Genomic DNA, 26,849 nt, shown 5'->3' on the forward strand with positions numbered 1-26,849 from the left:
TGTGCAATGCACTTTAGGAAAAGAACCTCAAATTTTATGCTAGTGATGAGAAAGATATGTGTTTTTATAGCCATTGTTCTGGGCCATTAGGAGAGGAGGTCTCAAAACAAATCTAATAGGACTACAGGCAATATGGCTGGTCATCAGAAAAACCCCTTACCAGTGAGCTCCACGGCTTCCAACCTATAAAATGTGGCATATTTTTTCTTTCATTTCTTGTCCTATCTTTTTAGATTGTGCAATTTGGCATGGACCTGCCTCTTCCTACTGACATGCTGGGTAATTAGTTCAATGGGAGACTGATTACATTTTCTCTGTGAAACAGTACTACAACATTAACAGTAACAAAAAGTAAATTTTAACTTAAAGAAAAGCTCACTTTTTTCACAAAATCGAAGGGTTTTTTATCTACTGTAGTACAAACAATTGATGTCAATCTATTGTATTTCTCTTCATGCAATTAAAAAACCCTAGTTTTCTTTACTATTTTTTTTTCCAGTTTGTAACAGCTCTGTTTTCAGAGATAAAGCTCAACATTATTAAGAGATCTTGAGAATAATTAAAAGGAAAGAATGACTTTTTAAGATGAAGAAAAGGTTAACCTTAATCTGGTATTGATCTCTAAGATTTCAGAGATGAACAATGTTCACTGGCTTTTTTAAAGTCAATTTTAGATCACTTGAAGAGGCACAAGCATCTTGTGATGAAAATAATGGATGTGGTGGAAAAGGCACAAGAATCTTGTGATGGAAATAATCAACCATTTATAAAACAACCATTTATAAGAAAAAATTATTTTCCCATCAGATTTTATTATTTAAAATTATATCCCCATCTCAAATAGGATTAGAAGTGAAATCCATATATAGAAAAGACACAGGAGGACAAAGAATGGCTTTTCTGTGAGGCACTCACAGGAAGTTTTTAATACAAAAACAAGGAATTAGTAGTACAGAAATGAGATGACTGAGGAGAATCTGAAAGAATTGGAAATAAAGTCTGAGCAGCATGGAGAAGGCGAGTGGTTTCCTCCATTATAAGAATTCAGATGGCAAATGAGCAGAAGTCAGCTTCAAAACGCACAGAACAAGATGCCTCTTCAAACACTACATATTTAAACTGAATTCCTTGCTAAAGGAAGTTGCAGATGTAAAAAGATCAAAAACAACCAACTCCACAGTGTGAAAACTCAAAGTGATCCCAGAAGGACAAAGAGGCAGGAAGCACCCAAAGTCTAAGTTAGAGAGGCCTAGGTAACCATTGCTGGGAATAGTGATAAAGACATTTGCTGTGCTTTTGTATTCTTGTTCTTCAAAAGTGTATTGGTCACTGCTGGGGGTGTAAAATGTGTCTATAAATGGACTGAAACTGGAACAGCCATTCCCTGACAGTCTCTCACATGAGCATTCACACTCCAAAAGAAGAAATGCTTTGTTCCTGGCTCGTTTCAGTCCCTCTGGGAGCACAGGAGTGATGGTCCAGACAGGGGTAGGATTTTCATCTGCAATGCCACCATGTGAGGCTCCCAAAGAAACACAGCAGACTGCTCACCTGTGCCACAGACAAATAACACATGCCTTCACACTCAGAAAGCCCCCATTAAAGGAATGTTAACATTTAAAATCACATGCCATTATGCAAGTGCAAATATAGCCCCACCATATTTCTTAGAACATTTGCCCATGGATTCAAGAGGGTTTCTCTGAGAAGAATACCTTGAGTTTTCTAAAGCACTGCATAAATCATCTTATTTTAATTACCTTGTTCTTCCTAATACCACCAGTACATGACAATGTATTGGCTGTTTCTATAGAAACCAGAAGTGCAAGCAGCTCCAGCAGTTTCTACAGCCTTTTTTCATATTTATAGGCTATCCAGAGACAAATTCATTAGGGTCTCCTAAATACATGCTACTTAAAATGACTGCATCACATCTGAAAGAAATTGCAATAGAATGTTTCCAAGGAAACAAATGCAGTGCATTTGCACCTATTAATTTTTTTAACTGTGCTTTAACAGCTTGTGCTTATTTCTTTATAAACTCAAGTATGGAGAAATAGCTCACCAACGTAAAAAGCATCTCTTCAATTTTTTTCTTTTTAAGTATAAAGTTGTAGATGATAGTTGCAATTTTGTAGCTAAGTAATGTTCAGAGTAATAAACAAAGATGGGGGTAGAGAAAAAACCTGTTACTCTGCCTTGAACTCTGCTGTAAATAAAAATTTTACAGTTCATTTCAAGACTTATTTTAAAAACTTGAAATAGGAGCTTCCACCATTTTTTGCCAATTTTGCCAGTTGATTTGTGCTATATCTTATAAGATCTCAATTTTAATAATAGGAAATTCTGTGTAAATCTTCAAATCCATGTTTTCCTTAAATTTGCCTTGACTTTACACTAATCTTTTTTTCAAACTTTCCATTATAAAATTTTGTTATTAATCTCAAATAGTTGAACCTTTCTATTTCTTTGTACTCTTTCAATTTCTAGTAAGTTGCTATTTTTCCTGCATAATATTTTATTACTTTTTTTAACTGATCTTGCTAGCACAGGACTTTCTGTAACAAATATTTTCTAAAAATAAATTAACAAATTTTGTCTCCATTTAGTGGCATGCCTTAAGCTCTTCATTAAATTCCTCCAAGCCAGTTTCCTTTTTTGAGACATCCCTTTTAGCCAGTTTTCTCATTATACAGTACCTGGGTTAATTCCTGCCTTCCCCAGCTTCTTTTATTGCTCTATCCTAGTCCAACATCATAAAGTGACATCAAGTAAACTTCACACAATCAACCTTCCCTTAAATAATATGATATTTTAAAACATCTTCTATTTTTATATCTGTAACTAATATTTCAAGTCTGTTCTGTGGCTGTCCAGTTATATTCTACTGGATCTCCTCTACCTGACGCCGTTTCTCTCTTTCCCTCCTTGTTTAATATAATCAGTGGATTTGCATTTATGGAGGTCTAAGAGTTTCAAATGATGCTTTAGGATCAGAGCCACAGCCCTGTCACCTTCCATTTATTCCCTCTCTCATTTATTCCTTACTGTGTGGTGCTTCATCAGGACTTGCTGTCCTGGCAGTGATCACAAATAGCTCTTGCCAAAGCTCCAACAAACCTCACTAGCTTGTGACACTGGACACGTGACCAGCGACAGAGAAGAGATCAAAAAGAGATTATATCCAGCAGCTGAGTAAATTATTCCTCTATTTTTAATAAAGTCTAAAGAAATGTTGTTAGTGATCTCCACTCACAAAGTCCCTCACATTTCAGCATGGCAACAGTAAGGAACTAGATCCTGAATGTTACCAAACATTAACTTGCATCAAAGCAGAATATCCATAAAAGGTAAAACATGCAAATCTTAAAAATAATGTAATGGATACATTTAGAAACTTTAATGAGTACATTCAGATGTAAGCTCTGACTGCTGTACATCAGAGTTTCACCAGAGCTAGCAGCACCCTTGCTCTATGCTAGGCAAAACTTGCTGACACACATAAATACATTGTTCAATGTAGGTTTGACCATTCACCCTATCTTCAACTTCAGCTCCTTTAAAAGTATGACCAGGTGAGTATGACCAGTTGTAGTCTTTATCTGATAGTACATCTGTGTAAGCTTAGAAATCCAAAGGGAAAAGCAAAAAAAACTGTAGTCATATTTACTTTAATGAACACAATAAGGTCCTTAATGCTGGGTTAAAGAATACAAGTCTCAACCTTTTGTTCACTTTGGTATTTCAAGGAATACTATAATTTCAGATAGAATAAATGGTTGGAATATATATTGTATCCTGTCTGAAAAGCCAATGTAGATCAGTAAAAATGAAGGGTGACTGTGCTGGCTTGTGCTGAACATCTTATGAAATTCTTCCAGGGCTCAGAGAAAGGAAATACTTATAAAATACAGAGCTACTTTAAGGTCTTGGGGTTATTGCACTTTTTTTTTTTTTTTTTTTGGCAGGTTTTACAGGGTTTATCTAGGTCTAAAAATCCCATGGGGGCTGTTCAGTATGATGCTTCCTCCTTGGCCAACACTGCAAATAGTTTTATATTTTAAAACACAGCAGCCCACTTCCAGGTTTTCTGATCTTTTCATAAAATCTCTATAAACATTCTCCAATTTTTTCATAAATGTAATCAATCTGTTATACAATAATATAAAATCTCCAGAATAATCTCTTTACCAGAGAGACAAAACTTCATTTAACACAAACAGAAAGAAATACCACTACAATAAATCTCCACAGGCTATTCAGCTGCCTCTTTTATTTTGCTTTCAGGCTTTGATTACTTGTGTCTGTAATTTTGAGATGCATGTACACTTTACATTTCACTGAGAGGTTAACAAGCTGTCCTATCCATTAATTTCTCCGAAGTACATTGCTTAGCTTTATCTTAAAGATTTAAATACCCTTATTGTTCTTTCATTCTTTGTCTTGCTTAATACCCAATGCTACATTTGAAATTATTTTGCCTATTTGCTCAACAGAACAGGGATAGCAATAAGTATCTTTCAACAGTCTTTTTTTTTTTTTAATATCTGCCTCTCTGATTGTGCCTACTGCACATTTCTCTCATGGTTTAAAGCCAGCCAGCAACTAAGTACCATGCAGCCACTCACTCATTTCCCCTGTACCATGAGTGAATTGTCAAACTGAATTGAAAAGATTAATTTATACACGTCAGCAAGGTTTACATTGTGTAAAGCATGGATGCTATTAGCTCCTCTAAAATTTTTCAGTGTTTTAGTAGCTGAGAGGATGCCTCTAACCAACTTGATACATTTTCTCTGGGACTTACAAATCCAATTTTTGTACCATATTCAAATCATGAATAAATATTAGTAATCAATGCTCATAAATTCATGATCCTGGTCAGAATAATTAATTTTTTAAAATACTAATATGAACTATTCTATGTCATTTTCCATTAGCAGAAAGCATCAATGTGGCACACTGCCATAAAGCAGCTTATTTAAACCACTACATGTATGTGTAATTGGACAACATTTTTGCAATTTCTCATTCTCTCTCTGTTATGCTTAATGTTTTGCTCTGAATTTCCATGAAAAATCCCCTTATTTCCTGATAAAATTGTCATTTTGCCTCACAGTTAATTTTAAGTTGTTCAAGAGGATAGCTTGTTAAAACACAGAAGTACATCCTAAAGAATGACCCCTGAAATTGAATTACCAGAACATGCTGAAATTGAGTTTTCAATGTGCAATGAATAACAAGATACAGATGCCTGATTTAGGGTGTTCTCTCTATTGACAAAATATGCTGCAAAGCCTGAAAAGGCTATCAGGAGTATGATGATAGGAACAAAAAGAATCATTAGTTTACCCACACATCATTCCAAGCTGAGTGACAGATTAACACATTTGAAAGAACAGGCAAAACAAGAAAATCTTGTAATGAATTAGGATGAAAGAACTTGAAAAACAGAAAGCTTGTTTGTGTCAAAATTGAAACAAAAGTGGCATGAGACCTCAGACATCTATTTCAGTTAAGAGAAAATGGCACTTCCTAGAACAGGACAAATTGCAAAATATTGGCTAGGACATTCTCCAGTTTTAACTATGGCTATAAGTGTGTAAAATGGATAAGATTTCTGAATAAAGATAACAATATAAACTGAAAGCAGGAATACCTGAAGAATCCATTGAAATCCCCCAAAACCAGGAAGTGGCAGACATGACATACTGATGACACTGATAATTCATGCCTGACCAACATTTCATTCTATGCCTGAGAGTTTGAAATGTAACTACAATATTTTGCAGTAATGATCCACAGGTGAGGCTAACCTCCATCTCAGGAACCTTTGTCTGTTCTCTGTTGCTGCCTCATGTAAACTCTGTGCTACCCCTCTCTGTTTGCCTTGTGCCTGTTGCAGCTACACTGTTCATCGGTGAAGGTCAGTCATGCTTCTTCTCTCCCACCAGTTTTCAGGACCAGTTTCACTGAGAAGACTTCCCAAGACAGCCAAAGAGCAAACTCCAGTCCACAGAGATGCACATATTTCTTTAGGAGGCACCTTCTGCTGAGGTGGTTGGCAATATTTGGCAATCACAGCCTGGGATGTTTGTGGTACTTTGCTAGTTCTGTCCAGGTTAAGCATCACATGCTCCTCTTCACAAAAAACTGCTTTCTGAATCTCCCTTTATGCAGGTCTGATCTTTAATCAGGTTTGCCAGAAATATCAACTGACTGTTCAGTGGTTAAACTGAGGGACCATCAGAATTTAAAGCCTAAAAGGAAGGAGCTGCTTTAAGAAACAAACACATTTATTGTCATCATTGCTAGGAATACAGTTTGATACCTTGTCTAGTGCCAAGGGAAAGCACCACTGAAACTCTGACAATTCACAAGGGGAGAAAAAGGGCCAAGAACTGCATTTTTCAAGCCATTTGTCTTGGTGACACTATAACACTGTTCAAAGTTAAAACTGCTGAAGATTGACAAAGATACTGACAACAGGAGAGTAGCAGACTCAGGAGATAACTCAGAACTAATCTATCCAGCACGAGCACTTACATCTGTTCTCCAGCCCCTTAGCTCTACTTGAGTCAATGCCAATTTTGCATAGTCTTCAGATCTTGTCATCAAAATCACTGGCATCAGAATTGCTGAAAAAAAAGTTTTACTCAAGCATAAGTCTTGGATTGTAAATATCCATTGTAAATGAATCCTCTATTTCCTTGAAACTGAAGTGCCTTCTCCAATATCAGTATTTGAGATTGTGTCTTACCACCTCTGAAAAACTTCTGACATATTCCTCCAGAACCATACACAACATGAGCACTGCCCAGACAGGCACATTTTGCAACATGTGGCTTCAGCCATTTGTTACTGCAGAACAGAACAGTTATCATTTTCTGTCTGGAAAGACTGGACACTCTAGACACACACAGGCTGGAGGCATTGCCAGTTTTGGCATGACCATGCCCATCAATCACAACTGATTTCTATCTATAGAAAGCTATAGAGAAATCATCTTCACAGATTCTCATAGATGGCTGCTCAAAGATACGCACAGGTGCAAAATCCATCACAAAGATACGCACAGGTGCAAAATCCATCATAAAGAAATGACATGGGGTAAAAGAATGTCTGTGGCTTTGTACACAGCCAGACTATCACTTGACTTCGTGTATAACTAAAGGATCATTTCCTGTAGTTATATTATAAATAATATATAAAATATTATTAGACCAAGTCAAAAAATCCAAGAAATAATGTTTTATCACCTACATCTGCCATCTTCTCCTGGACTACAATCAAAGACCTCAAATTCGACATAACAATCAACAATCTTTAAGCCTTAAAAAGATGACACACATTTAGTTCCTGAAGCACCTTTAAAGGCAGTTCAGCATACCATGACAACAATAGGTTCTCTGTGTTAAAAAGGACATTGAAGTATTCAATCACAGATTGCACCTCCTCTCCACAATTAAGTTCTACTGTTATGAGAGTCTCAAGAAAAAAAACTGTATTTGCTATGTCATTTCCATGCTATGAAACCACTGATCCTGCTCTTCAAGAGTAAAGACTTGTATTAGTCTTTCTTCTTCAATTCCCTGCCACTAATAACAGTGAAAATGGAAAATCTAATTTCCTTTTTTAAAAAGTTACATAGGTATTTTTTATTAAATGTGCTTATATTTTGCAATTTAAAACCAGAACCATCTTCCTTCACAGACCTATGCTTTGAGAACCTCTTCACATCCCTATGAAGGAAAACTAGCCATCATACAAGTATGATGGGTGCAATACATCCCATCAATTTTTACAAAGGTTTTCATACTAACACTCTAACTCTGAAACTCACAGTAATTTTATTTTCAGAGTAGACTTAGATGTGGCAGTCTCAATATGTATTTATAATGCTTTTCTTTTAAGAACTTATTCGTGTGGTAGAGATCCTACATAATTAAATGCTTTCCTCACACATCAGTGACAAACAACTGCAGCACAGGAACTTGACTGTTAATTGCACAAGAATACTCTGTTTCCTCAACAGAGCAATTCCCACAATGATTTCAGAGCTCTCCTGTTAGAGCCCTCATACCTGAAATGCATGTCCCTTTATCTCTCACCTGTTATTCTTAGTACATCACAGACAGAGACAAGATGTGACTATGCTATCTTTTTTCAGGTCCCTTCTGCCATCCCTAAGAGCAAACAGATGGCAAACTATGATGAGTAGGATCTACCCACAGAGAAATTCAAAGGAAAACAAAGAACTAATCACTTTACAGTCCCTGCTTCTCTTTGAGCTGTTCTGCGCATGAGGATGTTGCTTACTTTACAGCAGAGTACAGCTCTGGTCTTACCTGAGCTCTGAATGGCAGCTGGGAGCATGCTGCTCTTTTTGGTTCATGATAAAGTAAAAGCAGATGCATTTCACACCTCTGTGGCCCTTCGTGCATGTAAAAATTGCTCCAGGCCTCTGTACATAAGGTACAGGCATAAAGCACACATCCTGACCCACGTGTAACAGCTTGAAGAGCAAATTAACTGTACTGCTTCCTGACTTTTCACGAGCCTCAAATGAGCTATTGGCTTTGTTTAATTTAATTAGATGTTACTTATACCTACAGAAAGAAAAAAATATAATCTTTCTGTACAATGTTCCTCATAGCACTTCAAACACATTACAGAGATTCATATCAATGAATAGGAACACAGTGACGAATGCAAAAGACCTCAGAATAGCATTTCAATGAAAGACCAGTAAGTACATCTATCATCTTGATAACACACAGCACACACAACCTAGGAAACAATGGAAAGAAAAAGAAAAAAGATTTGCTTTACCTTAGAAGTCCTTAAATCCCATGCTTTAACTTCTGGGCTGAATCCTCCACAAACAAAAACATTTGACTCTGTAGGGTGGAACTTCAGTGCACTGATCCTAAATTCTGTTTTGCTGCTAAATATCTGCTTCCCTAAAATCAAATGACAAGCAGACATTAAACTTTGAGCAGAAAATGAAATATGTTATTAATTTCAACTTAGTTTCAAAAACAAGGTTGCTAAAAGTGAACATGCTTATAATAACACACTTCAAACATCTGGGGCTAGTCAAATTAATGAAAATAAAAGACAACTCATTAATTTCTATCCACTTGAAATTGCTCCTACTCATGCCCATGAGCACCACTGAAAGGAGACAACAAGTGGTTCCCACTCTAAGGAGAGGAGCTCCACCAAGGTCACAGTTCAGAAAACAGGCAGGAAGAAAACCATAAATCTAATGGTTAAATGTTTCCCTACTGAGAAGCCAGTCTTCTTTTCAGTGAGACAAAAATAACTTTAATAAAACATTGTCTGTACAGAAATACCACGTCCCAATCTATATTACAACTCTTGAGTTGTTTACTTAACTTTCAGCAAAGGTAGGAGTGAAACATCATCTTGAAAGTAGGAAATAATTTGCAAACCACCATATGAAAGCAATAGTTGTTCCCGTGGATACCCTGTTGCCAACATTTAATTGTACACACTAATCTCCACAGGATCCTGAGGTTAGTATCAATTGGATTGCCTGCACTTTGGAACACAACAGAATTCAGCTACGTTAATTTATAGGACTTTTCCACAGTTCACTGCTCCCTTTCATCCTAACAAATTCATGATATTACTGTACATTCACTGAAATAAAATTTTTGGAACAGCACTATGGACCAAAATAAATATATCTGCTCACTTTCACAATAACTGTGATTTGCATTCTACATATCCCATAAAAAGATCTACATTAAATAAAGTTACTGCTGTAAGCACCAGTGAAGGAGGTACTGCAGAACTAATACAAAAAAATTCCTTTAAAATACTATGATCAAATCTTCTTAAAATATTCTTTAATTTGCATTTTATGCGAGGGTTATCTTAAAACAGGCTTTTTTAAACAACTGACAATGCTTTCAGCTAAAAACATTATTGACAGATATAAACTCTGTCAGTTAGGTGTACAATACTAAAAATCATTCACACTGATTTTTTAATGCTTATTTTATTCTCTGGAGCCGATTATTTGATTTCATCATCAGTTCCATTTTCCTCATCTGCTGAACTCAACTTACACAGGCTAAGACTTGTAAAATTACTTACTTATTCAGTTTAAAGAAGAGAAAGGTTTTACTTCATCACACATGCTCATCAAGGGAAAAGATTGGGAAAAATATTACAGAGAGCCTAAAGGAGGGATGAGTGTTGTTCTATGTGAATTCTGGTATTTGTGGGGGATTTTTGTCCTTTTTTGAAATGACTCACCACCAAATGCCAGTGCAAGATCTAAAGGGCCTCTCTGTCACTACTAAGTGAAACACTTAATTTTGTCCATGAGTTCCTTCCCCAAAAGGACAAAAAAAGTCATCAGAGCAGCAGAGATTTTCTCCACAAGTCATATCTGTGACCATCTCTTGCCATGGAACCTTTCAGAACCCCAACACCTACAGGGAAAAAAAAAAAAAAAAAAAGACTCCACAGGGAAGGAAGAAAGTATTAAAATCATCAGTTATAGGAGCAACAAGATATTACTGCCATGTACACCACTACCAGGCATAATTTGGGGGGCTTTACAAAAGGCACATACACAGGCATCTTACCCTCAGCACTTGAGAAAATACTGAATTACCCCATGGAGGCTCACTACTCAGTTTAATAGCACTTTATTCCCAAAGGAATTTGTTTCTTACTAGTTCCCAGCTTAATAAAAACTCTGGGAGTATAATCAACAAGTTTTCAATGGGACTGCAGCCAGAAATTAGCAAAAAATGCAGCCTACCTGTCCTAATCCTGTGACACAGCTTTACAAAGGACACATCAAGTGATCACTGTTCTCCACAAAGTGTCTTGTCCCAATGGCATTAGACACATCCATAACTGATTCAGGGGAACTCCTCATTTAAGCTTTTGTCAATCACTGGCTTTGCTATGTGCTTACCTGCACAGGACTTCTCAAAACTGCTTTTTGTATAATAAATACTTGTGTTCTCTAGCCTAAGACACGAGAAATTCAGGTAAAACACAGGGAAAAAAGATGTGCATTTAGTTCAAGATGCATTTCATCTACCAACTACAAGATCTCCTACCTTTTCCAAAGAAAGATTGATTTAACATAATTTGTTATTAATTAGTCAATTTTTCCATCTCATTCCCAACTGCTTTTAAGTAATTTAATAATTTGCCTGATGTTTTCTTCAGGAACTAAAATGTTCAAGTTCCCTACTCTGTCTCTCCCTGTTTGAAAGAGAAGTGGGCACTGAATTTGCCCTTTTCCTGTCTTCTAGAGGCTGCAATTTATCCAAAAGCTCTCCGTGACAGTCACTAACATAATTAAACCGTAATATTCTCAGTGTTATGAATTCTACATTACAATGTAATAACAAATAAAATTAATGCAAACAACTTGAGCTTTTTATTCACCTCTATACTCTTTAACCTCATTCTTTTTCCTATTTTAAGCTGTCACCTTATGATTTGATGCAGCTATTAACCATTTTTTTTTACTTAATTCAGTCACAATCAACAAATACTAAAAGCTCAGGCTCTCCAATTAAACACTTGGAAAGACAACCCTCCCTCTCTCATTATCCCCCCAAAGTGAAATTCAATCAAACATCTCTTTTTGGAAATTGAGTAAGCAGTGTTATTAGATATATACATGAATTCCATTCTACTGCCATGTCACAGAAAATGAGCAAGACTGGAATACAGACAAACTGAACAGCAGCAGTTAACAAACTCAAAAGGTGTTAAAGAAAGGAAACACTCTTGTTGTCACAACTAAAATTTATTCACTATTCACTCAGAAATTTAGGAAAAATATCCATCTGAGTGATGGAACAGATCAATACAAAAGATGACATGGGGCATTTTAGCTCATGCAATTCATTAATTTGAGACACTGAACTCAACTCTTAACCTTTTTCTGTACAAACTTTGCTTTGTGTGTTATACTACCATGAGCAGAATTTATTCTTTCCAGGCTGTAATGCTGCTATGATGGAACCTACCCCATAGCTTGGGAAATCCAGGTCCAGTGTTTCTTAAAGATCCTCCTCCACCTTTCTGGAAATAATTTTTTCCAGTTACCCATATTTTTATCTACAATTTCTTACTTTATTAAAATGAAATATTCATCTTTGGGGAGCCTTATTTTATATATTGAAAAAGATGGCCTATGAGGAGAAGACCCCTTATTCATAGCAGGTATAACTCAGCACACTTGTATATACCTTTATTGTGTATATATTTATTGCATTTTAGTTCCTAAAGGCAGCATAACCAACTTATAGACTAGAAAATTAGGTCTTTTGAAAATTTCTTTGGCTAACTGAGGGAAAATCCATACCACATATCATTCATTTTTCTTTTTAAGGGGCTGTTATTCCAAAGCAGAAATCAAATGTTTCTCTAATCCTTAATTTTCACAATTTCAGTAACAATATCTACTATATCTTTTGCAGTGTTTTATGTTCCTTAAAGGCTTTAATTAAATTCTCCAAGCATTAAAGTCTTGCCAGTAACATAGTAATAACATGCACAATACGGAAAAAAATCTTTAAAAATATCTTGAATATATGTTTCTGCTTCTTTATGCAGCAGCCTACTGTGAAACTGCTCAGCTATGAAATCAGATGTTTTAAAGGCTATTTAACATTCTGAATTTTTCACAGAACATCAGCACAGCTGCTCAGCACAGGATGCTTCTGTAACTGTGCTTAGTGGTCCTCAGGTTCACACACCTACCAGCATAACCCTAAAACATTTACTTCCTTACTCTAATCTGTAATCTGTCTTTCTGTAAAGAAAGGTGAAGCCTGAGACTTACAAGGACACAAGAGCAATCTTGCTTAGCAAAATGGATTTCCCTCTGTGTTTAGAAAAAGACATAGAACAACATATACAAAAATATTTCATTACAGTCACAGTCCCTCTCATGTACAATAGTGAGAAAACACATTAGATTGACTAGACATCATTTGTTCTTTACAAATCAATGCTGTCTGCTACTTCTCCATTCTTGGTGTGCTTACAAATGGCCTGATTATTTTCTCAAGAACCAAAGTTATATTGATTACATATTTTTCCTAATTTTTGTCCCTACAGGCTCACAAGTTCACAGCAAGTGAAGATGTTTGAAATATTAAATCATTTTCTCTTATTAACTTTTGAAACATTCCCAGGATAAGTACTTTTCAGCAAGGCTTTATACTAGTAAGCATAAAAAGTAAAATGTTGTTACCCCCTAGCTGGAGAGTGACCCCTAAACTATGCTCAACTTATTTCAGAAAACTGCTGAATTTTGGGGGAAACCTTTGACCTCATATCTGAGGTGCCTGCATATACTCAAAAAAATATAAACAAGCAAACAAAAACAATATTAATCAACTAGGTTTTTTTCTGAGGTGACATATAAAAGCTTTCTGCATATTAAAACATACTCCTCAAATAGTGCTGGGAGAGAAAAGGAGGAACAGAGGAATGCCACAGCTTTCCTGGGGTGATGTTTAGGTAAGAGAACTAGAACTCCTATGTGAACAAATATGAGTACATTAAAAATAGTAATGTTATATCTATAGGACTATCAAATTAGAATGGAAAATACATACAAAAGAAAATTTGAACCATTCTCTTGGTAGGTAAAAAATGTTCCATTAAGAAATTCTCTCATTATAACTCTGAGGAAATTATATTTGAAAGTAAGCTCAGTCCATGAACTAAAATACAACTGCAGCATTTGGCAACTTAGGAAAGGTGCCAAAATTTCTTGGAACATTCCCTCTGTCATAATATTAAAGAAATGAAAAGTATCTACAATATGCAAATAGCAAAAAACTCAGCCAATGCTCTGCCTATGCTATTATACCAATTCATTTGTGACTAATGAAAAATCTACTGATTAATAAAACATGCATTCCAAAAATAAAACAGCTATAAATAAATTCTAAAAATACAATTACCCTTCCAAAGTTGGTAGAGCATCTCCATTACACCTGGATGTAACAGAAGTTAAATGTCAAATGTATTTGACCTAGAATATTTGAAAAGCATTTTTTTCAGTGCTCTTGGACTATAGCACTTTTTAATACTCTGTAAATAACAATGTGTCTGAACTACCAGTAATAGAAAATGACTGTGTGTTATTAGAGAAAAAAAACAGGGAGTCTCAGACTGCTGCATTATTATCATATTTGTGAAAATATTCAAAAGGCTTTATTTTTATAACAAAATAATGCATTTTAAATAGGACAATAAAAGAAATATTAACCAGTAACAGACAGTAAATCTGCATGTTTTGGATCTACCAATATTCATGAATCTCCACAGTGCAGTACTGAACTTGCCTGATGCAAAGTGCTACTAATCACAGAAACACTCATGTGAATGACTCATGCATAACCTTGAGTTCTTTAAAAATTAATGCATATTTTGGTCTGACCCACACTGAATGTGTACAACAGCTTTTAAGAAAACCATATTTGTGGAGAGTCTTAGCCTCACATCCTGGTGTTACGGCACTGGATGGCCCTTGAATATAACAAATAATGATTTACAAAAATGGAATTTAAAAAATACTTGCCCAGCAAAATCTATTATCTATTATCCAAACCACAGTAAGATAACTCCTTGTACCTCATTAACTCATATTCTTCTCTTGTCTGTTCTTCATCACAGTAACATGTAGGTTGGACCTCCAGGTATCATGTAGTCTGAATCCCTACTCAAATTATGTCCAGCTGCAGCAGATTCCTTAAGGGTCTGTCCACTGAAGTTCTGGGTATCTCCAAGCACAGACTCCACAGCTTCTCTGAACAGCCTGGTTTAGCATTTGATGACCCTTGAGCTGAGCCACCAAGTTTCTATGTTCCTACATTGCTCCTTTGCCTCTTATCCTTTCACTGCCTATCTCTGAGAAGAGCCTGGTATTGTTTTCCCTACGTAGCAGGTAAATACTTCCTGATCTGGCCTGGAATGACATTCCTTCTTTGCTGCTGAGAACAATGCTGATTCATATTCACCACCAGGACCTCCAGGTATTTTTCTTCAAAGTTTCTTTCTAACCAATTTAGCATCAGCCTGGTCTGTTGCACAGGATTACTCCGTTCCAGATGCATGTCGTTGTTGAACATCCTGAGATTCCTATCAGCTCATTTTTTGTGCTTGCAGTATTTTAGATCTTTTTATATCTAAGAACTTGCATTAAATACACAAGGATGAGAGGTTTCATGGTGTAAAACTCCAGGATAAGATTTCATGGATGTGTCTTCTAGCCTTATAGCAGGATTCCTCTGCCAACAACAAAAATTCTGTTTCATTATTAATGAGATTTCAGTGTTTGCTTCTATTTTGATGTTGTTTAGATCATAAACATTGAAAAAAACACTCCAGAAGATGCAGTATATTAGGACATGGGATACCCAAATTAAAGTCCAATCTTAGAAAGAAAATTTCCTGAAGAATTTATTCTAGTGCTGTTTGTTAAAAAATTGCTGACACATTCCTTTGAGAAATATCATAACTAACCTTCATCAGACCCAGAACAATTAGCCAGACTACAATTTCAATTTAAAAGGGCAAAAACTATGTTCCCAACAGAAAATGACAAAAATCCCCCACAACTCAGCAGCTCAATACTATGCATGTACTAAGCTGTATTTGCAACCTTTTTTAAACCTTCTAAGTCATTCCATATAGATCATTAGGTTTCTTTTAGTGAAGGGCATGTAGCAATTTTTATAACACAGATGTAATATATGAAACGTATACTGAAAACAAAGACAAGAAAGATTAGATTTTAGGAAATGACTGGAAAAATGTTGAATCAGAACAAAACATACAAGAGCACAGAGCCTGAAAGAGAGCATTATTATTTATAAAATCCCACTGGCATGCACTTACTACATTTAAATACACTGCCAGTTAGTTCACACTAGCAATGGAAAGTAATTAGGATTGAAGTCCAAAAAAGTATATGAAAGTCCAATGTGAAGGAACAGTTCTAACATCTACATGAAGTTAATCAAAGAAATCATCTCAGCACTGATGAAGAATGAGGAGGAATGAATGATTCAGTGAACTAATGTAAATCAAAATCTTATAGATGCCTTAGTGTTTTTCAAATGGAAATGAGGCTTTTTATATAAAATTGATTTGGATTCCAGAGGCAAACTGCTTGCCCTGTCTCTCTGAACAGAACTGACTGAAATGTATGAAGAGTAACTTTACACAGGGAAGGAACTCAGAAACTGGCTTGCATACATAGGAAATCAGACTATCTGATCACTCCTATTATGCTTTTCCAAATGAGGTGTGAAAGTCAGGTCCAATCACAACTGCAGTTCAGAGGAACCACAAGGAATTCTGTGTTCTTTAAATAAGACAGTAATGAATACCTGATATTTCCAAGTATATAAGCATTAATTTCACACATACAATTTATTTAAGTAGCTAGAAACACCCTATAACTTACAAGTCAGTAAGGAAAGAACCCTTCACAAACTTATCTGCTTTGACACTTAGTAAATATTGCTATTGTTGTCATTTCCTAGAGAGATATAAATGAATCACTATAATCAACTTAATCCAGACTTCTGTCCCATTACGGGTTAGTTAAACTGAAGAGACATTGTAAATTAAAGCATATTATTTAAATTATGTGTCTTTGGAATTTTCTCTATGATTTTATCAAATTTTTCCCAGAGTAGGGAAAAATTACTCAGACACACAAAATCTATTCTGTTGCCATAAATCCCATTACAAAGATAGCCATTCTATTTAGAATTTTTAAGCATTACAGACAAAAATAAATCCACATGTATTAGTAAAATTCAGTTATATGTGGAACTAGAAAGGTTGCTGTAGAAGACTAACAAATTAATGACTTAGTATATTAACCTCCTGTACTATTACTCCAAGTATATAAAGCTCCTTTCCCCATTAAAAAAGCTGAATATTCTCAAAACATCAGTATTTTGTAACATATTTTACATTCCTACACTGCAACTGCTCCCTTCCAGCCATCATTGAATTCAAATACTTTTGGTACAACTATTGTTGAGAAAAATAAACTCCTGGAGCGTGAAAAAGAACATTTTTCTCATATGAACAATATTTAAAAATTTTCTTGGCTGCTTTCCCACTTCATCTGAATAGGACTTCTGCTTTCCAGATATTCACTTACAATGTAGTTCTTGCTTTATGCAAGTGAAAATCCTCCTAGACAAAAATCACTTGTAATTTTTGTAACGATTTCTATTGTAGTCCTACAAAAAATATTGCACATTTGCTGGAGTTAAACACTTTAAAATAAACTAAAGTGGGACATGTAAAATTGCAACTCTTCCCTTGATGAGATTCCATTTTGGATCTAATTCATACACACACACAGAGATGTCCCATTATGCACAGCTCCAGTGAATGCTGCTGGATGTTGGTAACATCCATTAAGGAGAGAAGGAATACAGCTGACAGAAGCACTTTAGTTTGTGAAGGAGACATGAGCAGACACAGCATCCAGGAAATTAGTTGTTAAGGTTACAACAATCAAATCCCAAATCAAATTCAAAAATGCATCAAAGCAACACAAGTTCATTCTCAAGGTTTCATACCAGAATTTAAGTTTCTATACTCATAATTAAGGTCCTATTCAGAAAAAATAAAAAAAAATCACCTAATTAACTTCAAGCACAAACTTCAACCCAACAGAGAATGAGATACAAGCCTATGTTTAAATAAATATATGAATAAATGTTACTGAAGTCAGCTTTAAGAGGCTGCTCAAACATTTTAATGAATGATGGTGACAGAACATAAAAACATGCATTCCATTCCATTCATCTGGGTAGTATCTAACAACAGAAATTACAGTGATTGTTCAACTGTAAGATATTTCAGTTTTCTGAAACTTCTCCAACTATTCTTAATTGCCAAAATACATTTTTTAAGTAAGGTCACATTTCAAGAACTCTAACTTTCATCTACAGACTTGTCTATATTTTAGAAGAAAGAGTAAGGCAAGCAAGATCCCAAGTTATCTGTACACAATCAAGAAGTGGCTATAATGCATTCTTCATGGCCTTTACCTGTTTCTACATCTGTTAAATGCAGCATGGAATCAAAGCCCCCGCTGAGGATCCTTCTTCCACAGGATGACCACTGGGCAGCTCGAACAGCACAGGAGTGACAGGAGTAGGTTTTTAAACAGCAGCCTGTATCTACAGCATCCCATACCTTAAAAAGAAGGAGAAGGACACCCTTACAAAGAATCACAGTATTTTTTTTCAAGAATAATTTGCTACAGCAAATCATTGCAGTTGAGAAAGCTTTACATTCTGAAGTTGTATCAACTAAGCTGTAAAAAATGGTTTTAAATAATTTCATGGTTGTTTAGAATTAGGACATTTTATTAACAAGCCACAAATCAGTAATACAGTTTTCTCCCTTTTGTTGTTGAATTTTCTACATTGTTTTCAATTCCCACTATACTTTCCCATTCATAATGCTGTCCTACTCTATGCAGGGATGTATCCAAATACATTTTACTTTTAAATAATTTTTCTTCCAAATTTTTGTCTCCATCATATCTTGCTTTCCATCAAGGAAGAAGAATACTGGCAGACTACAGTTTTCACATCTGCCCATACATGAGCTTTTATAATATTTCTCAGTTCGTACTTTTAAGTAGAATTTTACCTTAACTTCACTGAGGAAGCAGATAAGAATATTATCATGAAGCTATATGAAGATTTTTAAGGACTGGTTTAAGTCCTCTCATTTTTCATTTTCTTCTGGACAGAACTAAGTTGATGCTGAGAATTTCTGAAAATCCTACTAGTTTTCCAATTTTTTAAAATTATATAACAAGTAGCATTTTCAGAACAGAAATAGTCCTGTTCATCTTTTAAAAGCAATTTTAAAAGAGAAAGGTACTTGTTTCCAAGTTATATATTTTAGAAAATGCAACTACTTTGACTTCAGTTATCAAGTACAGTTGACAAAAATGAAAAGTATATGCTTTTCATGGTTCTATTTCTGCCGTAGTTTTAAGATAAAATTAGAAATTTGGCAACAACTGACCCATATAAAAATCCAGTAAGATCAGTTCTGTGACAGAAGACTAAACATCAAAACTATTTTCTAATAAATGTTCTTCTTCAGTAAAAACTGGATTATAAAATATCCTATGGATGTACAATATAATACCTATTGAGCTTAAAATGTGAAGAGGGAGAACAAAGCAAGACTTTGGGTAATGTACTTTTTTCTTCAATAATATTTTCTTCTTACTGGACAAAAAGGACTTGCTGACAGTATCATTACATAATGCATACTCAGAAGACAACATTCCATTAAAGAAAATTATTTTATCAAAAGATCTATCACAAAGCACAGCTCTGCAATGCAAAGCAACCAATTATCATTAATTACTTGAGTAGCCAGTAAAGATTGAAACTGTGAGGGCCATATCCTTAATATTCTACCCTAATCACAAGTTTAAAAAATCAGGGAAATTGTAATATTAAACTGCTTTTGAGAGTAAGTTTCTCTCTTTTAATGAGTTTGAATGATTGTTTCAAGTTTCACAGTATCAAAAAAGAGTTAATTATGTCTTGGAGGGCTTTTAGTATGAGGAAGCTAATGAATGAATCAAGATGAAAGGAAAAACAGGTGGTACATACTTCCAATATTTTCTGTCATGTTTTAGAGATTAAGTACAAAAACTCAATTTTCACAAGAAAGGTAAAGTAAAGCAAGTCCAACAGGACTTTTGAGTTTATGCTTCATTTAAAAAAAGCTACATAATTGGAAATAGCACATCCTTAAAGCTGCACATTTCCCTCCATTATGTGAGTTGGAACAAGTGATCCACTCTTGTGGATGAGACCACTGACAACACCCAAGGGACAATTTACCAGGTAAGACATTTCTCTCCACTGTTTTACTTTCCATCAGCTCTTTTTTGCCCAGGTAATGGTGGTGTTACAATGCTTTCTGGAATTAAAGTTGAATGGGCAAGGCAGTTTTGACTGAGGAAACGCACTTCATTGACTGCCCATTAATGTAAACTTCTAATTACAGAACCAGGTTTTGAGGAAAAAAGACCAAGAGTTAAACAAGCACTTAGGGGAACATCTTCCCCTGTCAGATCCCTCTTCAGCCCAGTTCTTCTCCTCTCTGCTCCTACCCAGCTTCATCAGTTTTCACTGGGCATCATGGTGACACACTCAGCCAAGCAGTGAATGCTCAGCTGTACCAGAACGTGTCTGCCCCAGGTTACAGCACCAGGCTATGCCTCCTCCGAGTGACAGATGTTAACCATGCACAAATGGAGAATCTTTTCTATTTCATTACAAAGAAGTGCTTCAGATCCCATCAGAGAATCTCTGCAAAGCCACCATCATGTCTGCATTTCCTTAGGGAGCCTCTTAAGCATGTCCCCATTCCTGTGTGTTTGCACTGTTTAATCAGTGGGAAATGAAAGAAATGAGGCTTGTGGGAGAGTTCCACTGTACTTGTGCAGAGCTGGAGAGGAATGTCTGCTCAGCTGCTGGTGCCTGCTCCATACAGGCAGCCACCACCATTGAAAAAAGGAGAGGCTGCAAAAGGATGAGTTCTCTGCGTTTGAGTTTGCATCTCTCTGCCCAAGCCTCAGATGTCAGATCAGCAGATTCTCCAGGGTGATGGGCATTTCAGGGCTCTAATTTCTACTGAAAGAGTCAAGTGTGTCAAGAATAACTTGTGTGGCAATAAAGGCCTTTCTAGTCTTTTTTTCTCCACTTCTAAATTCTAGAAACTAGAGCCGTTAAAGCATCCTATTTAAAGTGACTGATGTTGTGAAGCATGTCTTCTTTGGCAAAAAGGGAACATGAATTACAACCTCTTTACCAGAGAGGATCCCAAACATATTCTTCTGAGTGGCATCTATACATGAACTTGAGAAAAGAATTTGTTTTCAAAACCAGTCTAAGGCTGAAGATAAAGGCCATAACACCATAATCTAAGAAGGAATGGTTTTAAGAATTTCAAGGTAATTTTTTAATATATGAAGTGCCTTAGAACTATTTTAAAAATTTCACTTAAAATGTCAAAAGCTGCTAAACTTTAACCTGGTAATAAATACCTTTACAATAATTTAATGAATTATTTATTCAATTAATTTTTAGATTTAACTATTATTTATTATAAATTAATTAATTTACAAATTACATTTGTAGAATAAACTCCAATATTTACATGGAATAAAGATAATATTTCATACAGAATAAATTACTTGGTCATGGGAAACAGTTCACTGAAAAATACAGAGACAGATACATATAAATCTTCATTCACAGGCATTGAAACACATGTATCAAGTATTCTAGGACTACAAATTATTATAGATCTGCCAAAGCAAGATACATTTATATGAAATTATTTTTACCAAGAGATCAACTGCTTTAAGTGTTGTAGCTTGACTTCAAAACTCAGCTATCACAGAAACTCAATATTATTTCTAGATTAAATACTGAATTCTCATTAAACCTGAGGTTGCTCTTTTATCTTGTGGTGACCATTGTGATTTTAATTGCTGAGCTAAAACGTTAAAAGCACACATTTCATTGCGCTACTCTGAAAATACTTATTTTTTTGCCACACACTCAAGCAATAATGTTATACATTATAAACAGTAACCAGTCCAAGCTTTTCCTTTATAAGAATCACAAATACAATGAAATATACAACTGTTATTAGAAAAATAACACATATTAACATATTGACTCCTCTAAATCTACAATTAGTAACCAGTTAATTATACAGTATTTGAAAGAAATAAACAGCCAATACTCATTTATACCATGAAGATATCATGAAAATTTTAATTTTATTTTTTCTGATTTTATTTAAATTGACTTTATCAAACTGGTTTATCATTCACTAATATTTCTTACTCATCTGGGCTTCACTATTTATAATACTGCATTTCCATTTCTGTTCCATAAATTGTTTTCATTTCATTTCCTCTCCCATTATATAAATTATGGTGATTACATAGTTATCTGCTAGGACCATATATGGGGCCAAAATGGCAGGTACAAACAGCAAAGTGATGAAATTATACTAGTGATTTCTTTACAAAAGCTATTTTCCTTTTACTTTCTCTGTGGCATACTGTAATTCAACTACTCTTTTGCATTCTCCATAATATTTGAAAATAAAGGCTTCAGAAGTTGTTTGCTTTCCTGCATAGCCTAGAAATGCTATGAAAATACTGTAATGTATTTGAGGTAACATAACCAGACCTCTTTGACCTTGAGTTCACAAAGCACATAAGCAACTACACAATCTAAGAGATGAGCTGTATTATAGATATGTTTCCAGATCCTATTTTCTGCTTTCAGGAAAACAGCCTTGGAAAAGAAAGTAGTTTGGGTTGAAGATAAAAACTCTTGGTAAGTCACAGCAGGAAGCAGGAGAGGGGAAGCACTTGATACTCAAGTAAACAGCAGGCACAGAATAATGCTCTGGGGTCTGCTGCACTATCAACCAGCTCATAAGGCACAAAAGAAAGGCTTTATCTTACTGATCATACAAACTAGGGATTCATTCCCAGAAAAAAAAAAAAAAAAAAAAACCACAGTAACATAAGCAGAGTAACCAAAATAATATGAGAACTCATGAAGCACACCAAGAGTGATAAATTAGGAATTGAGCACATCTCTTTCACTGCCATGCTATGATTATCTATGATGGACTTGCCTCCAAGTTAGATTGCAGAAAAGAAAACCCAGCAGCCTGACTTTTAGAAATAGAAAGGTGCATCTATTCAAGCAGGCAGTCAGTAATTGCACAGTGAACCTGAGAACAATGATTCAATTGTGATAAATTAGAGGTTGGAAGCAAGTGAGGAATTAAGTTGTATGCATTTTGAATTTGCATGCATAGAGGAACTACAGCAGAGCCAGTCAAGAATACTAAACAATAAATTAATTTCTGGAGCATGTGTACCAGAATTAAAAAGTTTTTTAACGGATGGATCCATGTTCATTTCAATATAACATCCATACTAAGAGAATTCTTCCCCTCTCAATTTAGCCAAGTGGTGTCAAGTTGTGTTACCGACTTCTTCTGTCAATGGCTTCTAATGATCCACAGTAAGAAATCATTTCATACTTGTCAATTACTATAAATATAAATGTGGCATTTAAGAAACAGCCCTGTTCAAGGATGGTGTGGGATAGTACTGAGTTACAGGATGCAGGAAGAAATTACCAGGCTTTGACTAGAATAGACTCTGCTCCATTCCACAGCACACTCAGGCTGCTCCACAGGCGTCTGAATCTGAGAAGACATGAGCCTCTCCTATCCCTGTTTTTGGAACAGCACTGCTCCCTGATGCATCTCAAGGAGACCAAACTCATTTGGCTTTTTACTTTATTTTTTTAACTGCAGAACAGAATTCAGGTCTGAAAAATATGCCATATCTGCTAACATGCAATTTCTAACAAATACAGTAAAGAAGGAAGCCCCAGACTATCTATAAAATATCTCTTCTAGTTTTCAAAGCAGGCTCTGATCTGTACTTTAAAAGGTTCTTTGAAAATCAATGGGCCAGAGGGCAGAAACAGTCTCATGGAAAAATTATAAAAAGGTATCCCCTGCTGCTACTACCTCAGACTCCCCAGCTGGATGAGGTGCAGCTTTGGGCAGGACTCCAGGAGCTAAAAGTGCCCCTTGGTTATCTCTAACACACAGCAATAAGGATACAGGGGCTACATAAAGAGGTACATTCTTTTTTTCATGGAACTGAGACAAGAGAACACCAGGAAGGGAAGAAATAAATAGCCAACCATTAGAATTGCTAGGTGTGCCTAAGCCTCTCAAGCCATTGTGTGACTTACAAAAATGTCTGATATGGCATGTAATATATATAAATTACTAAAGCAACTACATGAAAATTTAGACTATTTTATGCTTGTTTCAATTAATGTCTTCTTAAAATATTGAGCTAAATAATACTGTTGTAGGATAAAGCAAAATTTGTTGAAAGAACTACGAAAGAAATCACTCAAACTCTTTTATCTAAACCTGCAGTTAAACCATGTGAAAAGGAAATTAAGCTCAAAAAAACCTGTGAACTAGGGTCACTTTGTGTATAACCTTCAAGTACTAATAAGCTTATTTGCAAGCAGTTATGAAGGATGTAAATAGATGTTCAGATTGTTACATGGACTATGATGACATTTCAAACATACCAGCTTAATTTTTAAACAAACTGTCCCAAAAAAGGAGTTTTTCTGCATAGGATTCTGTATAGCTACATAAAGCTAACACATTTTCAGATGTGTTGAACACTTGTTTCAGGAATGTTTAAAGTGTTCTAGAGAACATATTTTAAATGACATCCCTCTTCCTAATCTAGACATGGTGTAAGAAGTATGTATCAATGCTGTCACTGGAACATTTACAGATTTCCACTAGTTTTCTTCTTGCAGCAGTTGTAACTCAAAATGCAATTATCTTACTAATTTGAAGGGAAGAGCCAACTTTATTATTGCTTTAATATCTGAATAAGAGAATAAAAATTTGTATTTGGATAGCTTATTACTAGACAACCCTTAGTACTGTAGAAACAAGGAGAATGGAAAGTAGAAAAATTGAATAAATTCGGTTACCTGAGACAGCCAGCATAAGGTCTAAATTTGTTATTTTTCCCTTAAAAAATTTAATGTTAAAATGTTGCAAGTGTATTAATCAAATCAATGAGGTATAAAATCTACTTTTACAAAAAAGAAAAAAAAACGAAAACAAAAACAAAACCCCAAAGAAACCATCAAAAACCACAGAAACAAAATCAAACTAAACCCAAAAATAACCCAGCATATTAAACATAAGATAGATAGACATAAGATAATTTTGTAGGGGGCTTTATTCAGGCAGATGCATTTTAAGTTATAATACTTGTGACATGCTGTTGGCACTGCTACTGGAAACTACTCAGTGGTATGAAAACTGATTTGCACAAATGTAAAAAAGCTTTAATCCCAAAAAATCCAGCAAAGGTTAAGCACAAGCACTACATGAGCTTCATGCCAACCACGCCTATGAAACACATTTCCTATTATTTGGCATTTTATTTTAATCTACCCTCCCTCAGAAACCTTCCTTTCCCCAAGGAAGGTTCCATAACTGTTAGTTGTGAAGCTTTGTTTGGGTGGTTTTCCCATTAACAGGAAAATGAAAACCCAGTCAAAAGTGCACTTCGAGCTGTCAGCATCCTATAAAATGATTTTAATAAAACACTAAAGGAAGAAGATAAAACATTGACATTTTCATTTGGCAAAGGAGGGACAAGACAAAGAAAATAAAATTCTGTAAAAAGGAAACAAAAACCACACCACTGTGGCAAGAGCTGCCCATCTGTTTATATACAATAAATAAATATCCTTGATAAAGTTTTAACAGCAAGAGCTACTTACTACACTTCTTAAATAGACCTAACAATTCCCTACTTCAAAAGTTAACCTGTAACATGAGTAAAACCTAATCAACCAAGGGAAAATGAAGACATAAATAATTTTAAAGTATACAAATTATCTGGGGTTTTGCCAGTATAAATAATTAATGTTGCCTCCACAGGAACCTTTCAAGTCAAAACTGGCAAACAGAACTCTTCTGAAAGAAGTAAATTATATTTTAGAAATGGTAACAGTAAGACACTGAACAATACTGACATAAATATTTCATACACATTTCTATTAAAGAATTTGAAAATTATATATTCCCACTGTATCAAATGTGTCTTCAGGACACACCAATCTCACCTGTGGAAACTCTTTTTTTAACCATTTGATTCAGAAATGGAAAAAGTAAAGAAAACATGGACTCCAGTGAATTCCTATTTCTTGGATGTCATTCGTATCTGGAATTACAGACAGAAAGATGAAATGGGTAGCTGAGACCTTATTTCCATTCAGTGCTTTCAATATTCTTTCCCTGTTAATTATCTGCAGTTTCTGGACAAACAAGCTCAACCCTCCAAGTGTTTCAGCACCCTCTCAGAGGGAGGCCAGCACATGCAGGGGTTGCACAGCACCTGCACACAGCTGGTCTGGATGAAATGATGCCAAACACTCACAAGTGACACATGCATGGAGGCAGCAACACGGACTAGCAAAACACTAATAACATATTCGACCACTTGATTAAAGTAAGTAAGTGCTAGAATATTATCTAATTATTCAGAAGTAAACCCTGCTGCTCTTATAAATTGAAGCTAGAGATTAGAATGAGCTTGGTTATAAAGAATGTTTACCTAAAATTAATATCTCTATGATAAGAACTGAAATACTGTTGAAGTATGTTTCAAGATTTCACCCTGAACTTGTTCAATCTCCATGTTTGAGGGGATTTTGGGTAGGGTTATTTTGTTGGTTGGTTTTGGGGTTTGTTTTGTTTGGTTTTTTTTAAATGTGTTTCATACCACAATCATGGGCCATTTCATTGTTTTGTAGCATTTCCAGTGAAGGTCTAGTTAAGATTTGGCACCAAGCTTTGAGTTTTAGGGGCAAAAGGTTTACTGCAGTGCAGTGTGTTTGGCAGATAAGTTTGCTTTTTCTAAACAGAGATGAGGGTTGCGAGTTTCAAATATGCATTTATTTTTAGTATCACAATGTAATACAAGGCACATCTGTATTGCCACAAGAACATGTTACAAAGCAACAAATCACTTTAAACAAAATAAAATCAGCAGGAGCTATATTTCTCGCTTGTTTAATGAACAGGTTCACCCCCACTAAAATAAAAAAAATTTGAAACAAGTTCAGTAAGATGATCTTGCCACT

General features: G+C 35.2%; 1 protein-coding gene across 1 annotated transcript in view; it reads right to left on the reverse strand.

The window, feature by feature from the left end:
* WDR25 (WD repeat domain 25) overlaps positions 1-26,849 on the reverse strand; it is a 59,175-nt gene that overhangs the window by 7,959 nt on the left and 24,367 nt on the right. Inside the window, exons 3-4 of the mRNA XM_021549723.2 lie at positions 18,108-18,255; positions 8,833-8,963 (exon numbers count right to left, since the gene is read on the reverse strand). Of these exons, the coding sequence (XP_021405398.2) occupies positions 8,833-8,963; positions 18,108-18,255 (279 nt within the window). The remainder of the gene's footprint in view (positions 1-8,832; positions 8,964-18,107; positions 18,256-26,849) is intronic.

This window comes from Lonchura striata, chromosome 6, assembly GCF_046129695.1.
Source record: "Lonchura striata isolate bLonStr1 chromosome 6, bLonStr1.mat, whole genome shotgun sequence".
NCBI classification, from domain to species: Eukaryota; Metazoa; Chordata; class Aves; order Passeriformes; family Estrildidae; genus Lonchura; species Lonchura striata.